The sequence below is a fragment of the Accipiter gentilis genome, chromosome 10, assembly GCF_929443795.1.
Source record: "Accipiter gentilis chromosome 10, bAccGen1.1, whole genome shotgun sequence".
In the NCBI taxonomy this organism is placed as follows: domain Eukaryota; kingdom Metazoa; phylum Chordata; class Aves; order Accipitriformes; family Accipitridae; genus Astur; species Astur gentilis.
In genome coordinates this window covers 26,271,963-26,287,255 of record NC_064889.1, presented here as the reverse complement: position 1 = coordinate 26,287,255, position 15,293 = coordinate 26,271,963, and the positions used below count along the sequence as shown (strand labels likewise).

At 51.5% G+C, this 15,293-nt stretch overlaps 1 protein-coding gene across 1 annotated transcript; it reads left to right on the top strand.

Moving 5' to 3' along the window:
- The first annotated feature begins 385 nt into the window (after positions 1-385).
- PDIA3 (protein disulfide isomerase family A member 3) lies at positions 386-9,148 on the top strand. Its single transcript, XM_049812599.1, has 13 exons — positions 386-608; positions 768-846; positions 1,748-1,865; positions 2,307-2,414; positions 3,327-3,456; positions 3,938-4,054; positions 4,533-4,658; positions 5,206-5,388; positions 5,909-6,017; positions 6,901-7,029; positions 7,752-7,831; positions 8,354-8,411; positions 8,706-9,148. Exons 1-13 carry the CDS (start codon positions 466-468, stop codon positions 8,823-8,825), a joined length of 1,500 nt encoding a protein of 499 aa, XP_049668556.1. The 5' UTR covers positions 386-465; the 3' UTR covers positions 8,826-9,148.
- The last annotated feature ends 6,145 nt before the right edge of the window (positions 9,149-15,293 follow it).

The window sequence follows — 15,293 nt, the reverse complement described above, 5'->3', positions numbered from 1 at the left end:
CGGAGACTCTGCGCCCACAGCCAGGGCACCCCGGCCCGGCGGGACAGAGCCGGCAGCGGGGCTCGGGGCTGGCCGCTGGGACGGGACACAGGGAGCCCCGGGCTGCGCTGCGGCTCAGGAAAGGGGCCGAGCCCTGAGGTCGAGCTGGGCCGCCCCGGGAGCGGTCACTGGCCGGCGCCCGGCACAGCCCAGGACACCAATCCCACCGGCGCGGAGCGCTCACCCCACCACTTTGCTCTGCGCTGTGCTGACTGCTAGCGACGGGAGGGGCGGGGTCGCCGCAGCTGGCCCCGCCCACCCCTGTCGGCAGGCAATTGGCCGAGGCTGGCGTGACGCGCGTCACGGCGCCCAACGGAGAGCTGCCACACGGCAGATCCGGCTGGGGAGGCGGGACTTCCGGCCTGCGGCCCCCGGCGCCTCTTCAGCTACCGCCGCCGCCGAGAACGGAGCCTCGCGCCGCCCGCCATGTCCGCGCCTCCGTTGCTGCTGCTCCCGCTTCTCGCTCTCGCCGTCCGCGCCTCCGACGTGGTGGAGCTCAGCGATGCCGACTTCGAGAGCGGTCTGGCTGAGCGCCCGGGGCTGGTGCTCGTGGAGTTCTTCGCGCCCTGGTGAGGGGCCGCCTGGGGCGGGCAGGAGCGGCGGAGCCGGGCCCTTCGGGGCGCCTGGGGGGCGGGGGGACCGGGGTCTGGGCCGGAGCGGGGGCCGGGACCGGGGCGGGCCGTGGCGCTCCTGGCCGCCCTAACCCCCCAACTTCATCGTCCTTCCAGGTGCGGGCACTGCAAGCGGCTGGCGCCGGAGTACGAGTCGGCAGCGACCCGGCTGAAGGGGATCGTACCGCTCGTGAAGGTGAGGATTTGCTGCACCAGCTCATCCGAGGGCAGTTCACGGGCGGGCTTCGGTCAAATAAAAGCTTTGCTGTTGCAGTCCACTAACAATGCCTGCTGGTGTGCACGTCGGGCCTTTTCGAGGCTCTTTAGAGCTCTGCCGGGCTTCGTCTCTCTGAAGATTTAGACACCAGGGAATGATCTGGAAGCTGAACCCTGCGCAGGCTGCTGCCACTCAGATGGTGTGCAGAGCATAAAATGGGTGTGTACGAGTGCGTAAAAGAGGGCTTGCCCGAACCGGGAGGAAGAAGCCTTCTTTGAGCTGTATAATCTAGTCTGAGAATTAGTGTAGTGCTGTACTTGACGGTGTTGTCCCTTGACTTACAAAGTAAGGGTTGTTATCCAAAAGCTTTCTTTTCCACCAGATCACTTGTATGGTTTTCTCAAATCAGGGTCTTCCTATTCCCTGCTGGGAAGTGGCATGGCCTCAACACCATGGCCTCCTTGTCAGCCTGTTTTCTTCAGGCGGTGTAGGAACTTTAGGACTTAAGAGGTGCTAAGAACAGTTGATTCCTGTTAAGGCTGTCACTGATTACAAGAATCTACCCTTTCTAGTGTAGTCTGGTCAAACTCTCAACTACTTAATCTTTTCCAGTATTTTCTCAGATATTCTGCTAGGTTTGTCATTACACCCATGCTGCCTCCTTCCCCAGTCCTGACTCTCCAGCCTTTGGTCTTGTAGATGCTTTGTGGATCCTTATACTTTAGGTGAAAGGAATCTAGCCTTGGCTAAAGACACACAAGAGCTTTCGGACCCTCTGGACTTTATTTCTGTATGTGATAATGTGGGCAACAGCAAAGCCGCTTTCTTCTGTGCGTACGAGTGGCTAGGTCACTGAGTAGCAATGTTTCTCTTCCTTCAGGTTGACTGTACAGCAAACTCAAACACCTGTAATAAGTATGGAGTCAGTGGCTATCCCACCTTAAAGATTTTTCGAGATGGAGAAGAAGCGGGAACCTATGATGGGCCTAGAACAGCAGGTATGAGCTCATCAGCAAGCATCTGGCTTGCCAAAATGGTGGCAGAAGGCAGACCCATATGTAATAGACTTGTCTCAGGGATGTTACATTTGTTGAAGGATACAAAGAAGGTTCTCACCTACACGCACACCCCCACCTTGCCCTTTCCAGAACTCATTGTGCTGGCAGAGCCCTGGATGTTTATTATCCCTTAAAACTCTCTTTTAAAGGTGAAGGTTTCCACATTATCTTTCACGCTTTGTACCCTTGATGGGCAGTATCCGGAGAACACTAGAAAGTTCCTTTGTGAAGTTGGTGTTAGCACTCCTTCATTTCGCATCATATTTATTGTATGGGAGAGGTGTATGGATTCTGCAGAAACAACTATTGCTTTGGGAAGCTTGAAGAATGTCTTGTAGAACTTCCTATTGATCCCTTAAATAATTTAACTTTTCTTTTAAGATGGGATTGTCAGTCATCTCAAGAAACAGGCGGGACCTGCTTCAGTGGCTCTCAATTCCGTGGCTGATTTTGAGAAATTCGTTAGTGATAAAGATGCTTCTGTAGTGGGTGAGTAGATTGAGCGCAGCACTGAAATGAGTGGATGCTCAGCTCTGGGAGGTTTCTTGGGGAATATACTGTGAAAGGATAAGAAGCTGTTGCAAGAAAAATTCTAGCTGGACCTGAGCAAAAGTTTTTCATAATGAGAATGATAAGGTACTGGAATGTGTGCCCAGAGGGATTTCGAAACATTCACATTTTCAAAACTCAGTTGAACAAAGCTCTGAGCAACCTGATCTGACTTTGAAGCTGGTCCTGCTTTGAACCGGAGGTTGGACTTAATGACCTCTGGGGATTCCTTCCAACTTCTCCCTGCCTACCCCCACCACCGCCCCTGTGATTATTTGACTGTCAGACCTCCTGGCACTGTAGTGTATCTTTTTTTAAAGTTTGTTGCTCTTTTGGCTGGCTGACAACAGGTAGCTTTGGATTGCTAGAAAGTACATTTGGTGCTATCTTGTGACACTGGTAGGCTGTCAACATTATATGATTTGACCAGGGTTTGTAAGTGGCAATAGCAGCTTTCCTTCAAGCGGATCAGGTGCCATCTTACAAGTCTAGCTGGATGAGTATTGATCAGCATTCCCAAACTTACTTTTATTAAATACCATTGGTAGTTGTTAGCACTAGTAGTGTCACACGGTTACAAATGGCTGTCTTAGTGCTCAGAGGACAACTGCCTTTTGGCTGAGTGATTAAGCTGGGCAGACTCTTGAGTAACTTTCTGCTGGTGGAAGGGAGGGAATATAGAAAGGCTCCAATAAAAATGGAAGAGAAGCTGTCAAACATGAAGGCCTGAACATGCATTGGAGGACTTGATTCAGAAGTGATTTTTCAGTGCGTTGTGGAGATAAATGATGAGGGCTGTACACTGACTGCTGCTGAGTCGATTTGGGGTCACCATCTGTTTTTCTGCTGCAGGCTTCTTTGGAGATGCATCTGGTGATGCTTATTCAGAATTCATGAAAGCCGCCAACAACCTAAGAGATAACTACCGTTTTGCACACACCACTGAGGACCAGTTGGTGCAGAAGTATGAGGAAGATGGAGAGTAAGTTACTTAACACAAAGATTTGCTGTTATTGAGACATCTGGAACAAATCCATGGATTCCAGTTGTTAACTGGATTCACTTTCTGAATGTAGCTTAAGGTCTTGTTTCTTCCCCAAGTGCCAGTGGCATATCTTTTTTAGCTCTTTGGAATTGAGAAAGAAAGGTACAAATGGTTGCAGGCTCTGGAGGCTTAGTGTCTGCCTCCAGGTGGGAAGTATCTCAACAGAGGCATTTTGCCTCCCCATTGCTTGTTATGGTGGGGTTTTTCTGTTTGTCATTGTGGCCTGTCTGAATAATGGAGGGGGGTTTGACAGGTAGATCTAATGCAGTAGTGCCGCCAAGAAACTGGACAGTCTTGTTGAAGCTATGAACAGTGAATGTGGGATAGTCACTGGAGACTGGATTCTTACATCATCCAGCTGTCATCCTTGGAAAGCCAGGGATACTTTAAACTAATTAATTGTACCTGTTCCCTTCAGGGGTATAGTCTTATTCCGTCCTCCACGCCTGACAAACAAGTTTGAGGACAGCTCCATCAAGTACACAGAAGACAGAATCACCAGTGGAAAGATCAAAAAATTCATCCAGGAGAATATGTGAGTGATTCCTCACCAGAGAATGTGATAGACTGGCCCCAGTTGGATTTGACCCTGTCAGAACTTGTCTTTTCTAGCTGGCATTGCTACTGCTTCCTGCTTAGTGTCCAAAAGAGCTGTCTTGCCCACACTGTGTCCTTTGGGGACCACTTTCTGGAAATCCTGGCATGGCTGTTGGCATTTACTCTCCATATTCTAACAACCACAGTTCTGTTTAAAAACAGCTTCCTGAGAAGTATGCCAGCTTTGGCCTTATTTAGGTCAGATATAGCCACTGACATTGTGGCTAGAGACAGAGATTTGACTTAGAATAATGTGGTGTCTGAATGAGCAAAGTGTTTCTTCCTTAGGTCTTACTATTACTGGCATTTGACATTTGTGGGTGGGAAACAAGAGTGTGCTGCATCAAGCCTGTTCCTGGGAGGTGATGGGTTCTGGGCAGTGAAACTGGAGCTGCTAACCTCTGTCTAATTGATAGCTTTGGCATCTGCCCGCACATGACGGAAGACAACAAAGACTTGATCCAGGGGAAGGACTTGTTGGTGGCATACTATGATGTGGACTATGAGAAGAACGCAAAGGGCTCCAACTACTGGCGCAACAGGTACACAGCGGTGGGGTTTAATCGGCCTCTCTCCCTTGTTCCTTGCATTGCTGCTGTTCACGTAGCTCAGTTTCTCCTATTGTTCGTATGTGAAATTTTCTCTCCCAGAAAGCTTCCAGCTGAGTTTCTAATTGGAACTATTGGAGTGGCTGCTGCCTGCAGAGCCTGAAGCATGCAATATGTGTGTCCTTTGAAACCCTACTTACTTGCTTTTGGATCCCTAGTCCTTAGACTTTAAGCACGAACTTCCTTACTGGTGCTCTGTGGGATTCTATCCTCTGTATTCCCCAGTGCCTGAGACCCTGGTGGTCATGCTGTCGGGTGGAGGATGAAAGCACACAACATTTGCGCAGGCCTCATTCACAATAGACACCAGCTTATCCCTGCTTCTCAACACCATTTCTGTAGGATTTGCATGTGCAGAACACATCACGCCATTGAATTCCTTGTCCAGCATGCACTTCAACTTGAAGGGTGTTAGGTCATGTGGAAGAAAATGTTCCAAAGAATCATGCTTTGTTTTGTTTTTTGGTTTTTTTCCCCTCAGGGTTATGATGATTGCAAAGAAGTTCTTAGATGCTGGCCACAAACTGTCTTTTGCTGTTGCTAGTCGGAAAACCTTTGGCCATGAGCTTTCAGAGTTTGGTCTAGACAGCAGCGTGGGTGAGGCTCCAGTTGTTGCCATCAGAACTGCTAAAGGAGATAAATACGTCATGCAGGAAGAATTCTCGTAAGTTTTTGAACTTGGCAGAGTTGCCTCTTGCTTGACGGACTTTGGGGGTCTGTGACCAGATTATACTTCCTTAGCTTGGAGGAAATGGGAAAGGATGTTCCAGCTGGAAGAAATGACTGAGTCAAAATGGTTCCTACTCATGTGTTTTCCTGCTCTCTAGAGAGCTTGCAGGCTGTCCTGTTATACAAAGGTAGAGAATTTAACTCAAGGTATTTAAGTGTCTGGTTAGGAACTAAGATGCGTAAAAGGGCAGAGGAAATAGTTGTACCTTTCTTCTTGAAAAAAGAAACTTAAAGGTGCTGGAAGGTCTAAAACTTCAAATGGGATGTGCATCCAGCCTCCTGTCAAAACTCTTTGCACTTGTTCTGGGGTCTTCTAAGCCAGCCCCAGACTGATGCTCTCAGAGATGTAGGTGGCATCTGTTCTGTGGGTGGAAGGAGCTTAAATCAGCCTTGAAAGTTTTCCCCTCTCATCCTGTATGTGTGATGATGGCTGTAAAACCTCACTTCACTTTCAGCCGTGATGGAAAGGCTCTGGAGAGATTCCTGCAAGATTACTTTGATGGAAACTTGAAAAAGTATCTGAAATCGGAGCCTGTCCCTGAAAGCAATGATGGCCCTGTGAAGGTGAGTGCTGCATCAAGTGTAGCAGCAGCTTCTACCAGTGGACGTAGAAACACTGTTCACCAGCAGCTTCTAGTCATATGCCAGTATCCCATGCTGCAAGTGCTGCATTGTGGCATCTTGAGAAGCTTCTGCTGTGATAGATGGAAGAAGAATTCACTTGTTTGTTGTATTGCAGTTTTCTGAGCCAAGGAAGAAATGCAGCTTGCAGTTTTGATTCCATTTTCTTCTCTCAGCGTTGTAACTGCTGCTTGAGCACACTAGTGATGTGCTCTGCAAGTGCAGAATCATCCAGATTTACAGGGATTATGCAAAGGCCTGCTATCTTGGCTTGTGCTCCCTCATGGCATGGCCTTCAAGTCGGTCGTGACTGCGCTATTTTTAAGGAGTTACATGTTCATCTCATCGCTGGGGGGGATAGGGTGGTATGACTCCTACCTTTCATCCCTCCCAGTAAATTCTGCCCTGAATGAAAGCATGCCATGGCCTGGCTTTTTATGGCGAGGTCCTTATAAGGGAGTGGAAGGCAGTGCTTGTTTTTGTGTGGATGGGGTTGGCCTCAGCCAGTCTTGCTGGACTGATGCCTCAGCCTGGAACTTGCCGGGATTAAAAAGAAATTATTTTGACCTCCTCCTGTGAGGATACCAGATGCAAACCTCACTTGCAGGTAGTGCTCTTACCTTATGACAGGTTTTTACCTGCAAGCTGAGGACGTTACAGCTTGGTGAAGGGTCGTGTGGTTTTTTGCTGCTTGCTGTGTAGGTACAATGTGACTCTTTACGGGGGCGGGGGGGGCAGGCTTTCTTGGGCAGAGTGTATGGAGCATATCATGTTATATCCTCTCTTGACTTAGAAAAAACTAACTTCTATGATCAAACGTTATCAGGTGGTGGTTGCTGAGAACTTTGATGAAATTGTTAATGCAGAAGACAAAGATGTCCTGATAGAGTTTTATGCACCCTGGTGTGGCCATTGCAAGAATCTGGAGCCCAAATACAAAGAATTGGGGGAGAAGGTAGGTCTGGGACTCTGTTGCAAATGCAAACTAGAATGTTGCAGCACTAAACAATCCTGCAGATTCTGTCTGTCTAGCCTTTATGATAACGGGGCATAATTGTGCTTTCCTGAAGACTAGTGAGTTTTGGCATCTCCTGTGATTGCAGAAGTACATCAGCAGGATTCGGACCGTGGTAGCAAGCACACTAGTAGGTTTAGCCTGTGCCCTTTGCTGTGGCACATAAATATTCCCTGATTCAGTGACTGGCTGAACTGCCAAAGCTCCTTTTTGGGTCTTTTCCCTCTGCGTGATTATAGTTTCCCATCCAGTGAAGGATAACACTGCCCTGCATGCTTTCACAAGTGGAGAAAATAAATCTGTTCTCCCAGATCTGACCAGCCTTTTGCTATTTGGCCATCAGGCACTGCTCCTTCCTGAGCACTGTGTCTCCTCACAGAGGGAAGGTAAGCAGTTGCTCTGGGGTAAGCATTCTCTAGAAATTACACCAGACCAATTCAGCAGGTACCACTGGGAGATGCATGCTGCATACAGCTGGCTGAGGAGAGACTTTGTTCCCTGTGCCCCTGCTGAGGCAGAAGTAAACTGCTCAGAAGAAATTTGCTCACTTTTTAGCATACTATATACACTATCACCTGATATAACTGTCTTAGATGTTGATTGGTGAGGTCCTGGTGTTAACTGTTACAGATTGGTTACAAATAAGCTTTTTCTACCAACAGCTCAGTAAAGACCCCAATATTATCATTGCCAAAATGGATGCTACAGCCAATGATGTGCCTTCTCCATATGAAGTCAGAGGGTAGGTCTTACTGTTGTTACACCACCGTGTCAGTGGATGAGTTGAGGCTTCTGTCTCTGACCAGCAGCCACAACAGAAGAGCTGAAAGTCTCTGGGGAAGGATGGGTGGGGGCGATTGGCACGCGATTACTATGCATTTGCTTAGCGTGAAGAAATCTAGAGTGAAAACAAAGGACACTTCATCTGCTTTGCTTCTCTGGGATTCTGGTGTCCTGGCTATGCCTGGAGGCCTGTCTTGCTGCTTTTTGAATCTGCCGTGATTCTGTTCTTGGCAGTGTAAAAACAATGCTGGGCTTGCTTTTCTGGAAACAGTTTAGTTAGCAAACTTGGATGTAGTTGAGTTCAGCCAACTCTGCGGACATGGCCAGGCTTTTGGAGGCTGCGCTTGCAGGCTTAAGAGCTGCTGAAACTTACTGTGTTAAACCAGGGGAATGCAGGGTGCAAGTTCCTTTGAGGCTGGCTTGCTGGTCTGAAAGAAAACAGAGCATGTTGGGAGCTCAGATGTCTCTTCTCTCTCCCCAGCTTCCCCACCATCTATTTTGCTCCAGCTGGCAAGAAGCAGAGTCCAAAGAAATATGAGGTAAGTCTTTTGCTGCTTTTCCTGCTTTGTATAGAATTGAAGTAGCATCCCGGTGTACAAATAATGCTGAGCCTCTCTGGAGTTGCAGGTGCCACTCTGTCCCATTAGTTACCCTGGGAACACAGCCAGTGGTACCTGCTGGGAATGTTATGCTGCAGGCCCACGGGCAGAGCTCTGTGTGCAGTCACGTGGGCCTCTTGCCTGGCACCTGAACACCCCCCACCCCACCCCCCCAGTGAAGGGGAAGCCCACAAGGAGTACAGGCACTGCCTTACTGTCTTGTGCTTTCTGCAGGGCGGCAGAGAAGTGAGTGACTTCATTAGCTACTTGAAGCGGGAGGCAACCAACACTCCTGTGCTGCAGGAGGAAGATAAAACCAAGAAATCCAAGAAGAAGGTGAAGGAGGATTTGTAAAGTACCCACTCGCTATCTGGTCAGGATGAGCTCCGTGTGAATTGGGGAAGCACTGGGCAGGCTGGGGCCAGTTCTGGGTTGTGGAGAGCCAGTGACCATGTGGGCCAAGGGGACCCAGCTGCTGTATCTAGTTCTGTTTAATTTCCTGCCGTCTCTTAGCTGCACTGTTGTGGGGCTCCCCAGACTGGTTTGTTTTGTGGTTTGGGAGGGGGTGGGGGGTAGGGTTATTTTCTAATTTTTTTTGTACATTTGGAGAAGTGAAACAATAAAATGACCCCCTTAAGACCAAGTGTCTCTGTCCTATGGAGACTTGTCAAACCTAACACCAGGATCCTGTTCTTCATAGGCAGCAACCTCCTGCTGTGAGTCTAGTTTCCTTCAGTGAGCCTTTAGAAGTCTTTGTAAATATTTAGTTCAGCCTTTAGCCTGTTCTTCCTCAGGTAAGGCGAGTCCTTCCAGACCATAGTAGTAGTAGCTGTCCCAATGTGCTGTGCTTCAGGTGCTATGTTTATGCAGATTGTGGGCTTAGGGACTCTGGTCACAAATGCTTTTGCTGTCTGCATGCTGCCTCAACAAGTTTAGAGGTATGTGGTACTTAAATCTGACTGTTGGATCTAGACAAGTGCAGGCATACAGAGCAGGCTGGCATAGGATTTGCTCAGCAGCATACAAGCAGCAGGAATAAAACAGCTTTTAAGCTGGTGAAAAAGTAGTCAAGTGTAGGGGAGGGGTGCTGCTAACTACATACTCAACCCAAACGCAGGTAGGGCCAGTGCTGAGGGTGTTTCTCACAGCCAGTAGGCTTGTCTGTGGCTTGTATGTGGTTAAGACCAGTTAATTGTAAGATCATTACTTCTCTTGGTAGAAAGCAGGCTGGTAGCTGTGGCTTTCTCTTCAGGAGAGAGAGGAATAGGATCCTGTGCTGCAGTCAGATGGTGTGGGCTGTGACCAAACAAACATCTTGGGGTACAGGCAGTCCTAACTTCCTTTGGCCCAGAATGTGCTGACTGGGAAGGGCAAGAGCGAGTTGGTGGGTGAACAGACATGGGCTGTTGCCCCAGCTATCTGAATTTTTTGGGCTGCATGTGCATTGAAGTGATGATCAGCAGACTCGTAAGGCACTGCTGTGTTGCAGCAGTTACCATGGTAAGAGCCAGTGCTTGCTTTCTCTGTGGATTCCTCCCCCACAACTCCAAAGGCTGTGTACCAATTACTTATTGCTGCTGGAATTCTCCAGGTACAGTAGATCATACAATGCTTAGAACATGGTTCTGTGTCTACAGCAGCTATGCAGTACAAGAATTTCTTTCCCAGCTACATTAGTATCTTAAACTGCATCTACCTACCTTCTGCATTCTGCTGCTGGCTAGCAGGTGCTCTGTGTCCCAGAACAGACATCAAGACACCTTGCAGGGGGAAGCATATGTGTGACATTGGGTGGTCCTTGCGCCTCAGGCTGGCAGGACCCCTGCAGCTGGCTGCAGACTTGAGATGCTAGTGCAAGGAACAGGTGAATACAACAGGCTCTACTTCTGACTGCTGATGAGTACCTTCTGTAAAACCAAACTGGAGCACTGTGTCCTTAACGAGTACTGCCCTGTGTCAAGCAAGGCAGAGCCAGGGGAAGCTTTTCTGATCCTCGCTTTGCTCCCTAGTCTGTGACTTCAGAACTGGTGCCAGATGGGCCCTAAGCACAAGTTCTTCAGCATGTTTGGCCCAGAGCCCTCTCTTGGTAAGTGCTGGTGCTAGTGCCTGAACTAGTGGGGGTGAAGTAAGCACAGGCTTGGTGAAGCTTTCTGGCAAGAGGGACAAAGGATGTGAGCAAGGGCATTGTGCTGGGCTGTGCTGGTGACTGTCCAGGTACCCTTTACTGTGTGCTGCAATTAAAATTAAGCTAATGAGTCTTCAGTTGAGGAGAACCAGACATCTGAGGAGGATTCATAGGTTAACTCAGCAAACTTGACTGACACAGGCCTTGCTTTCAGCAGGAGATCTGCATGGAAAGCTGGCCCAACCCTGCCAGGGGGCAGCCACCCCCCAAAGGTTTAAGTAATGTATCCACAAGGGTCGGCTCAGGCCTTAGCAGATGGGTGCTGACTGCCTGGCTCTGCCTCTCCTCTGCAGCCAAGGCCTCCTGCTCTCCTTCAGGGAGCAGAAAATCAGCTGGCTGCAGGCAGCTGGAGCAGCCCAGCAGCTGGCCTGTGCATTAGCCACACATGGGCTGTGGGGCACTGGGGTATGCACTGATGGCAGCAGGGAACTCCTGAACCCTGTCATTAATCTCATGCACCCTCAGGGCTTTGTTTCCTCCACTGCTTCAAGGACAGGTCCTGATAAGCAAGGAAAAGAACTGCAGCAATGGTTTGCCTAGGAGCTCCAGCTTCCTTCAAACTGTAGAATCAGGCTTTTGATATGAGACAGCTTCTGGTGGAGGTATTCATAGTGCTGGTAACTAGGATAAGTCGGGGCGGGGGGGAATGTGTATGGATCAGCTATGGGAGGGAACCTAGTCCCTGCCCTGCATCCAGCCTCACCTTCTTGAAGTGGCTGGACTCATGCACAATTGTAGCTTTAAGTGCCTGACACCCAGAAGCACTTGGGTGAGCAGAACTGGAACATGGCTATGTTGTGCCATCATGCCCCAGGTGTCCCTCTTGTCTTGTGTTCCTCCATTCCTTGTTTCAACATCTTCATTTTGGCTCCCAGTTGAATAAATTTCCAGCTCATGTTACCAATGCAAGTGTGCAGATTGCAGTACTCTGTGTAGTCTGCACTAAAAGCTGCCTCATAAGCTCTGCACTGCTCCACTGAGGAGATGGTACAGTGTTTCCTGCTGTGACCAGGAGAAACTTGTTCTCCCTGGGCCTCCAAGACCTCTGCAGCAGAGCAGAGCCCTTGCTCTTGGCAGGGCAGGGGGCTGGCGGTGCTGTCCTCTTGCCAGGGCCCTTTGGTGTGAGGGACAGCAAGTAGGCAGGGCTGCGACCTGGCTGTGCCTGGGGCCCGGCTTGCAGCCCTTTTGCTGCTGTTGTCAGAGGTGAGGCAGGTAGCTTGTCTCAGCCTGCCTGATGCTGTGGGGCTGGGCCAAATTACACTAAGCAATGGGGAGCCCCACAGCAGTGAGGGCCAAGCTCTCTTACCACAAGTAATCTGGGATCTCTGCTAAGGAGGAGCTGCTAGCCTGGGACCTGGCAAGGAGCAGAAGATCATGAGGGTTATAAAGCTCGCTGGAGCACCTCTGCTTCACCTCAGCCAGGACTTGTCCTGCCCCTGGGCTCACGGGAAGGCCCCTTCTCCAAAGCCAAGCTTGCGGTCACATGGCTCTGGTGGACATAGAGCCCCTGGCCCACTGGGGAGATCTGAGGGGCCTTTCAGGGACCCCTGAGGGCTGCTGGCATGCAAGGTGCCGGGGGTGCCCTGCTCAGCCATGCAGCTGCAGCAGAGATGTGTTGCAAAATTCCATGCAGGTACGGACAACAGGACACCAATATCATGATCAAAGTCGCCAGTTTATTGAGCATAGCTCAATTCTCTAAGTTCCTTATACAATTCTCTAAGTTTCTTAAAAGCTTTGATTGGTTGCTGCATGCAAGCATATAGTGTCCACACGCACAAGCATAAAATATGATTGGTTATCTCAACACTGTACATGCATATAAACATAAGATATAATTGGTTATACTAACTCTGTACACACGCATAAACATAGGACATAATTGGTTATATCAACTAAAAGATGTGAAACTTGTCTCAGTCTAATTGGTCAAGATAAACTGCCAAATTGAGGTTCTTTGTTGTTCCCTTTATCGTGGAATGCACACCTGTGTTCTAATTGGCATCTTTCTTTTTTTGTCTTCTTGTTTATTCTGTTCAAGGCCTTCTAAAGGTGTCTGGAATGCTCTTGTGACCATTAGCTAAATATGTGTCCACAGAGATGGCCTCAGGTCATAAGGCTGGCTGGTTCACCTAGGTTTGCACTGTCCCCATATTTGCCCTGGCCTCCCAGCCAAAGCCTCTCTGCTTGCCGGGAGTCCTGGTTTGGGCCACCTACCTCCTCCCAGGGCTCCCTTGGGTCTGGTCCACCTTCTGCGTGAGCTGGCAGGCCCGTGCACCCTGGGGCTGTCCCTGGCTGCTTGTCCCAGGCACCCCTCACCTCTGGGGGCAGAGGGGTGCTGCTCTGGGCTTGGGGCACTCTCCTCCCAGTCATTGCCTGCCTCGTCCTCACTCTTGGGGCTCTCCAGCTCCCCAGCATGGCTGCTGGGGGACAGAGGCCCAGCTTGCTGCTGACCCTATGCTGCTGGGTGGCCTGCGCTGAGCATCTATGGGCAGCTCCAGTGCCACTCTCGTGAGCCAGGGCTGGACACCACGGCCCAAGACCTTGCTGGCTCTTAGATCTGAGAAATCCAGCAGTGCCAGGTGTTTCTGAAGGACAAACTTGCTCTGCCTGTCCTGGGCCCCTGTGCTGGGACTTGGTGCTGGAGGGTCCCCTGCCAGCTTCAGCCCACACAGCCCAGGGCTGCTGCATCCCTTACTTCATATCAGTGTTTGGGTGTGTCCTGTCCTTTGGGCTGTATGGGGTGGGGGTCATGGCAGGGCCAGCCCCCCCCACTGCTGTACCATGCCTCGGGTTGGCCAGGACACAAGGCAGGGGCAGAGTCCAGAGCTTGGAGCGTTTGGGCTGGGGGGCAAGGGGGGCTTTGCTGGAAAGGAGGCGCAGAGAGGAAGAAGCCCAATGCCTTTGGGAAGCAGCTACACTGAACTGGGGTCTCCCCACCCACACCCCCCTGGGGGCTTTCTGCTGCTGGAGCTCATGAGCACCTACCACCCCCAGAAGGTTTCTGCTGGTGGCCTGAGGGGAGCCATGCTCTGGAGGCTGCTGCAGAGGCACCAGGAAGGATGGGGCCGAGGGTCTGCGATCCTGGCTCCTGGGGCATGACAGACAGTAGAGACCAGAGACCAAGACTGGGGAAAGTGTCTCCAAATGCCACGATCCTGGCTCCTGGGGCATGACAGACAGTAGAAACCAGAGACCAAGACTGGGGAAAGTGTCTCCAAATGCCAAGTGCCTGGGCAGCAGAGGGCTGGGTTCAGACTTGCCTGAAGTGTGCCGAGTACCTGGGAGTGAATGCATTGTGCCTGTGGCCAGACCCCAGCAGCAACCAAGCACCCTCAGACCCTGCTGCTCTCACTGCTGCTTGCCCCAGGGCCCCTGCTCTACCTGCGCTGCAGCAGGGCAGCCTGCTGCTGCTCCTGCACTGTGTTCCCTGGCAGTTCGCAGGCACAAGGGTCCCCTTCAGGGGGTAGCAGCAGGCAGCTGGCTCCAGCTCGGCGACCTGGGGGGAGCACAGCCAGGTGGGCATGTTGCAGTGCTCTTACACTTGAGCAGACACCACAGCCGGCACCCTCACCTCCTCCAGTGCTGCCAGCAGGCGTGCCCCACTGCGCTGGCCCCCCAGCATCTGCTCCAGCCGCTGCAGGGTGCTTGCGACAGGGCTGCAGGGCCCAGGGCTGAACCAGGCTTTGAAGAGACGCCCTGGGGCTGGCTGTTGCAGGTCTGTGGTTTCTGCTCTCTGGGGCATGGCAAACAGAGCCCTTCCTTGGCAGGCCCATCACACTGGCCTTGGTTGCTGTGACACCTTTGCCTGCAGACACATTGGGACAGAATGGGGTCAGCCCCAGAGGAGAATCACACCAGGTTCTGCTTTCCTCCCCCATCAGTCCTGGCACACAGCCCCCTGAGCCTCTGCGCCCCCAGCCTGCCATGGCTGCCCCCACACACACACTGACAGGACAGGGACACTACAGCTCTCCTGGTGCTGCTACTGCCTCCTGCTCACTGGTGCAGCCTGAGACCCCCAGACCTGCGTAGCTGCTGCCCTGGCCACAGTGAGCAGTGGCCGCTGCGTTGCAGGGCCAGCTGGTCCCGGAGGAGGCAGCACTGTCATCCCAGGGGGAGAGCAGGGCCCCCGCAGCCAGCAAACCCCAGCCTGGCAGGGAGCGGAGGCTCAGCACCCGCTGTCATCCAGGCCAGGGCCACCCACGGCACCGCACTAACTGGAGCCAAGCACGGCTGGATCGGGCTCAACAACTGTTCTGCTGCAGGACTCCTTTGCCAGGGACACAGGCTCCCGCAGCAGTGGGGAGCAGCTCCCCCAGGCACAGACTATGATTTTCTTCTGGATGCTGCCCAGGCTGTTTAGCTGGCCCTGACCTAGCCTGGGAGAAGAAAACACCTCCTGCCAGCCAAGCCCAGCCTGCCCCCCTGGCCCCATGCAATGTCCAGAGAAGGCCCTGCAAGGTGCACACCCCGAACAAGCAAGGAAGGAGGGAATCCATACCCAGACTGTCTCCAAAGACCCTGTCTCTGGGGCTGCTGCTGCCCCGGCAACTCTGGATGCCCTTTACAGGGACCAGGAGCTCCAGATGCTGTGAGCTCAGGGAGGGTGTCGGGGACTTCTAGACCCCAAAAGC

What these genes read in the sequence shown, in the direction of transcription:
- PDIA3 (XM_049812599.1), top strand. Translation starts at nt 466, where the DNA reads ATGTCCGCGCCTCCGTTGCTGCTGCTCCCGCTTCTCGCTCTCGCCGTC. An exon ending in AAGTATGAGGAAGATGGAGA is followed by an intron (nt 3,457 to 3,937) that starts GTAAGTTACTTA and finishes TGTTCCCTTCAG; the next exon opens with GGGTATAGTCTTATTCCGTC. An exon ending in AGAGTCCAAAGAAATATGAG is followed by an intron (nt 8,412 to 8,705) that starts GTAAGTCTTTTG and finishes TGCTTTCTGCAG; the next exon opens with GGCGGCAGAGAAGTGAGTGA.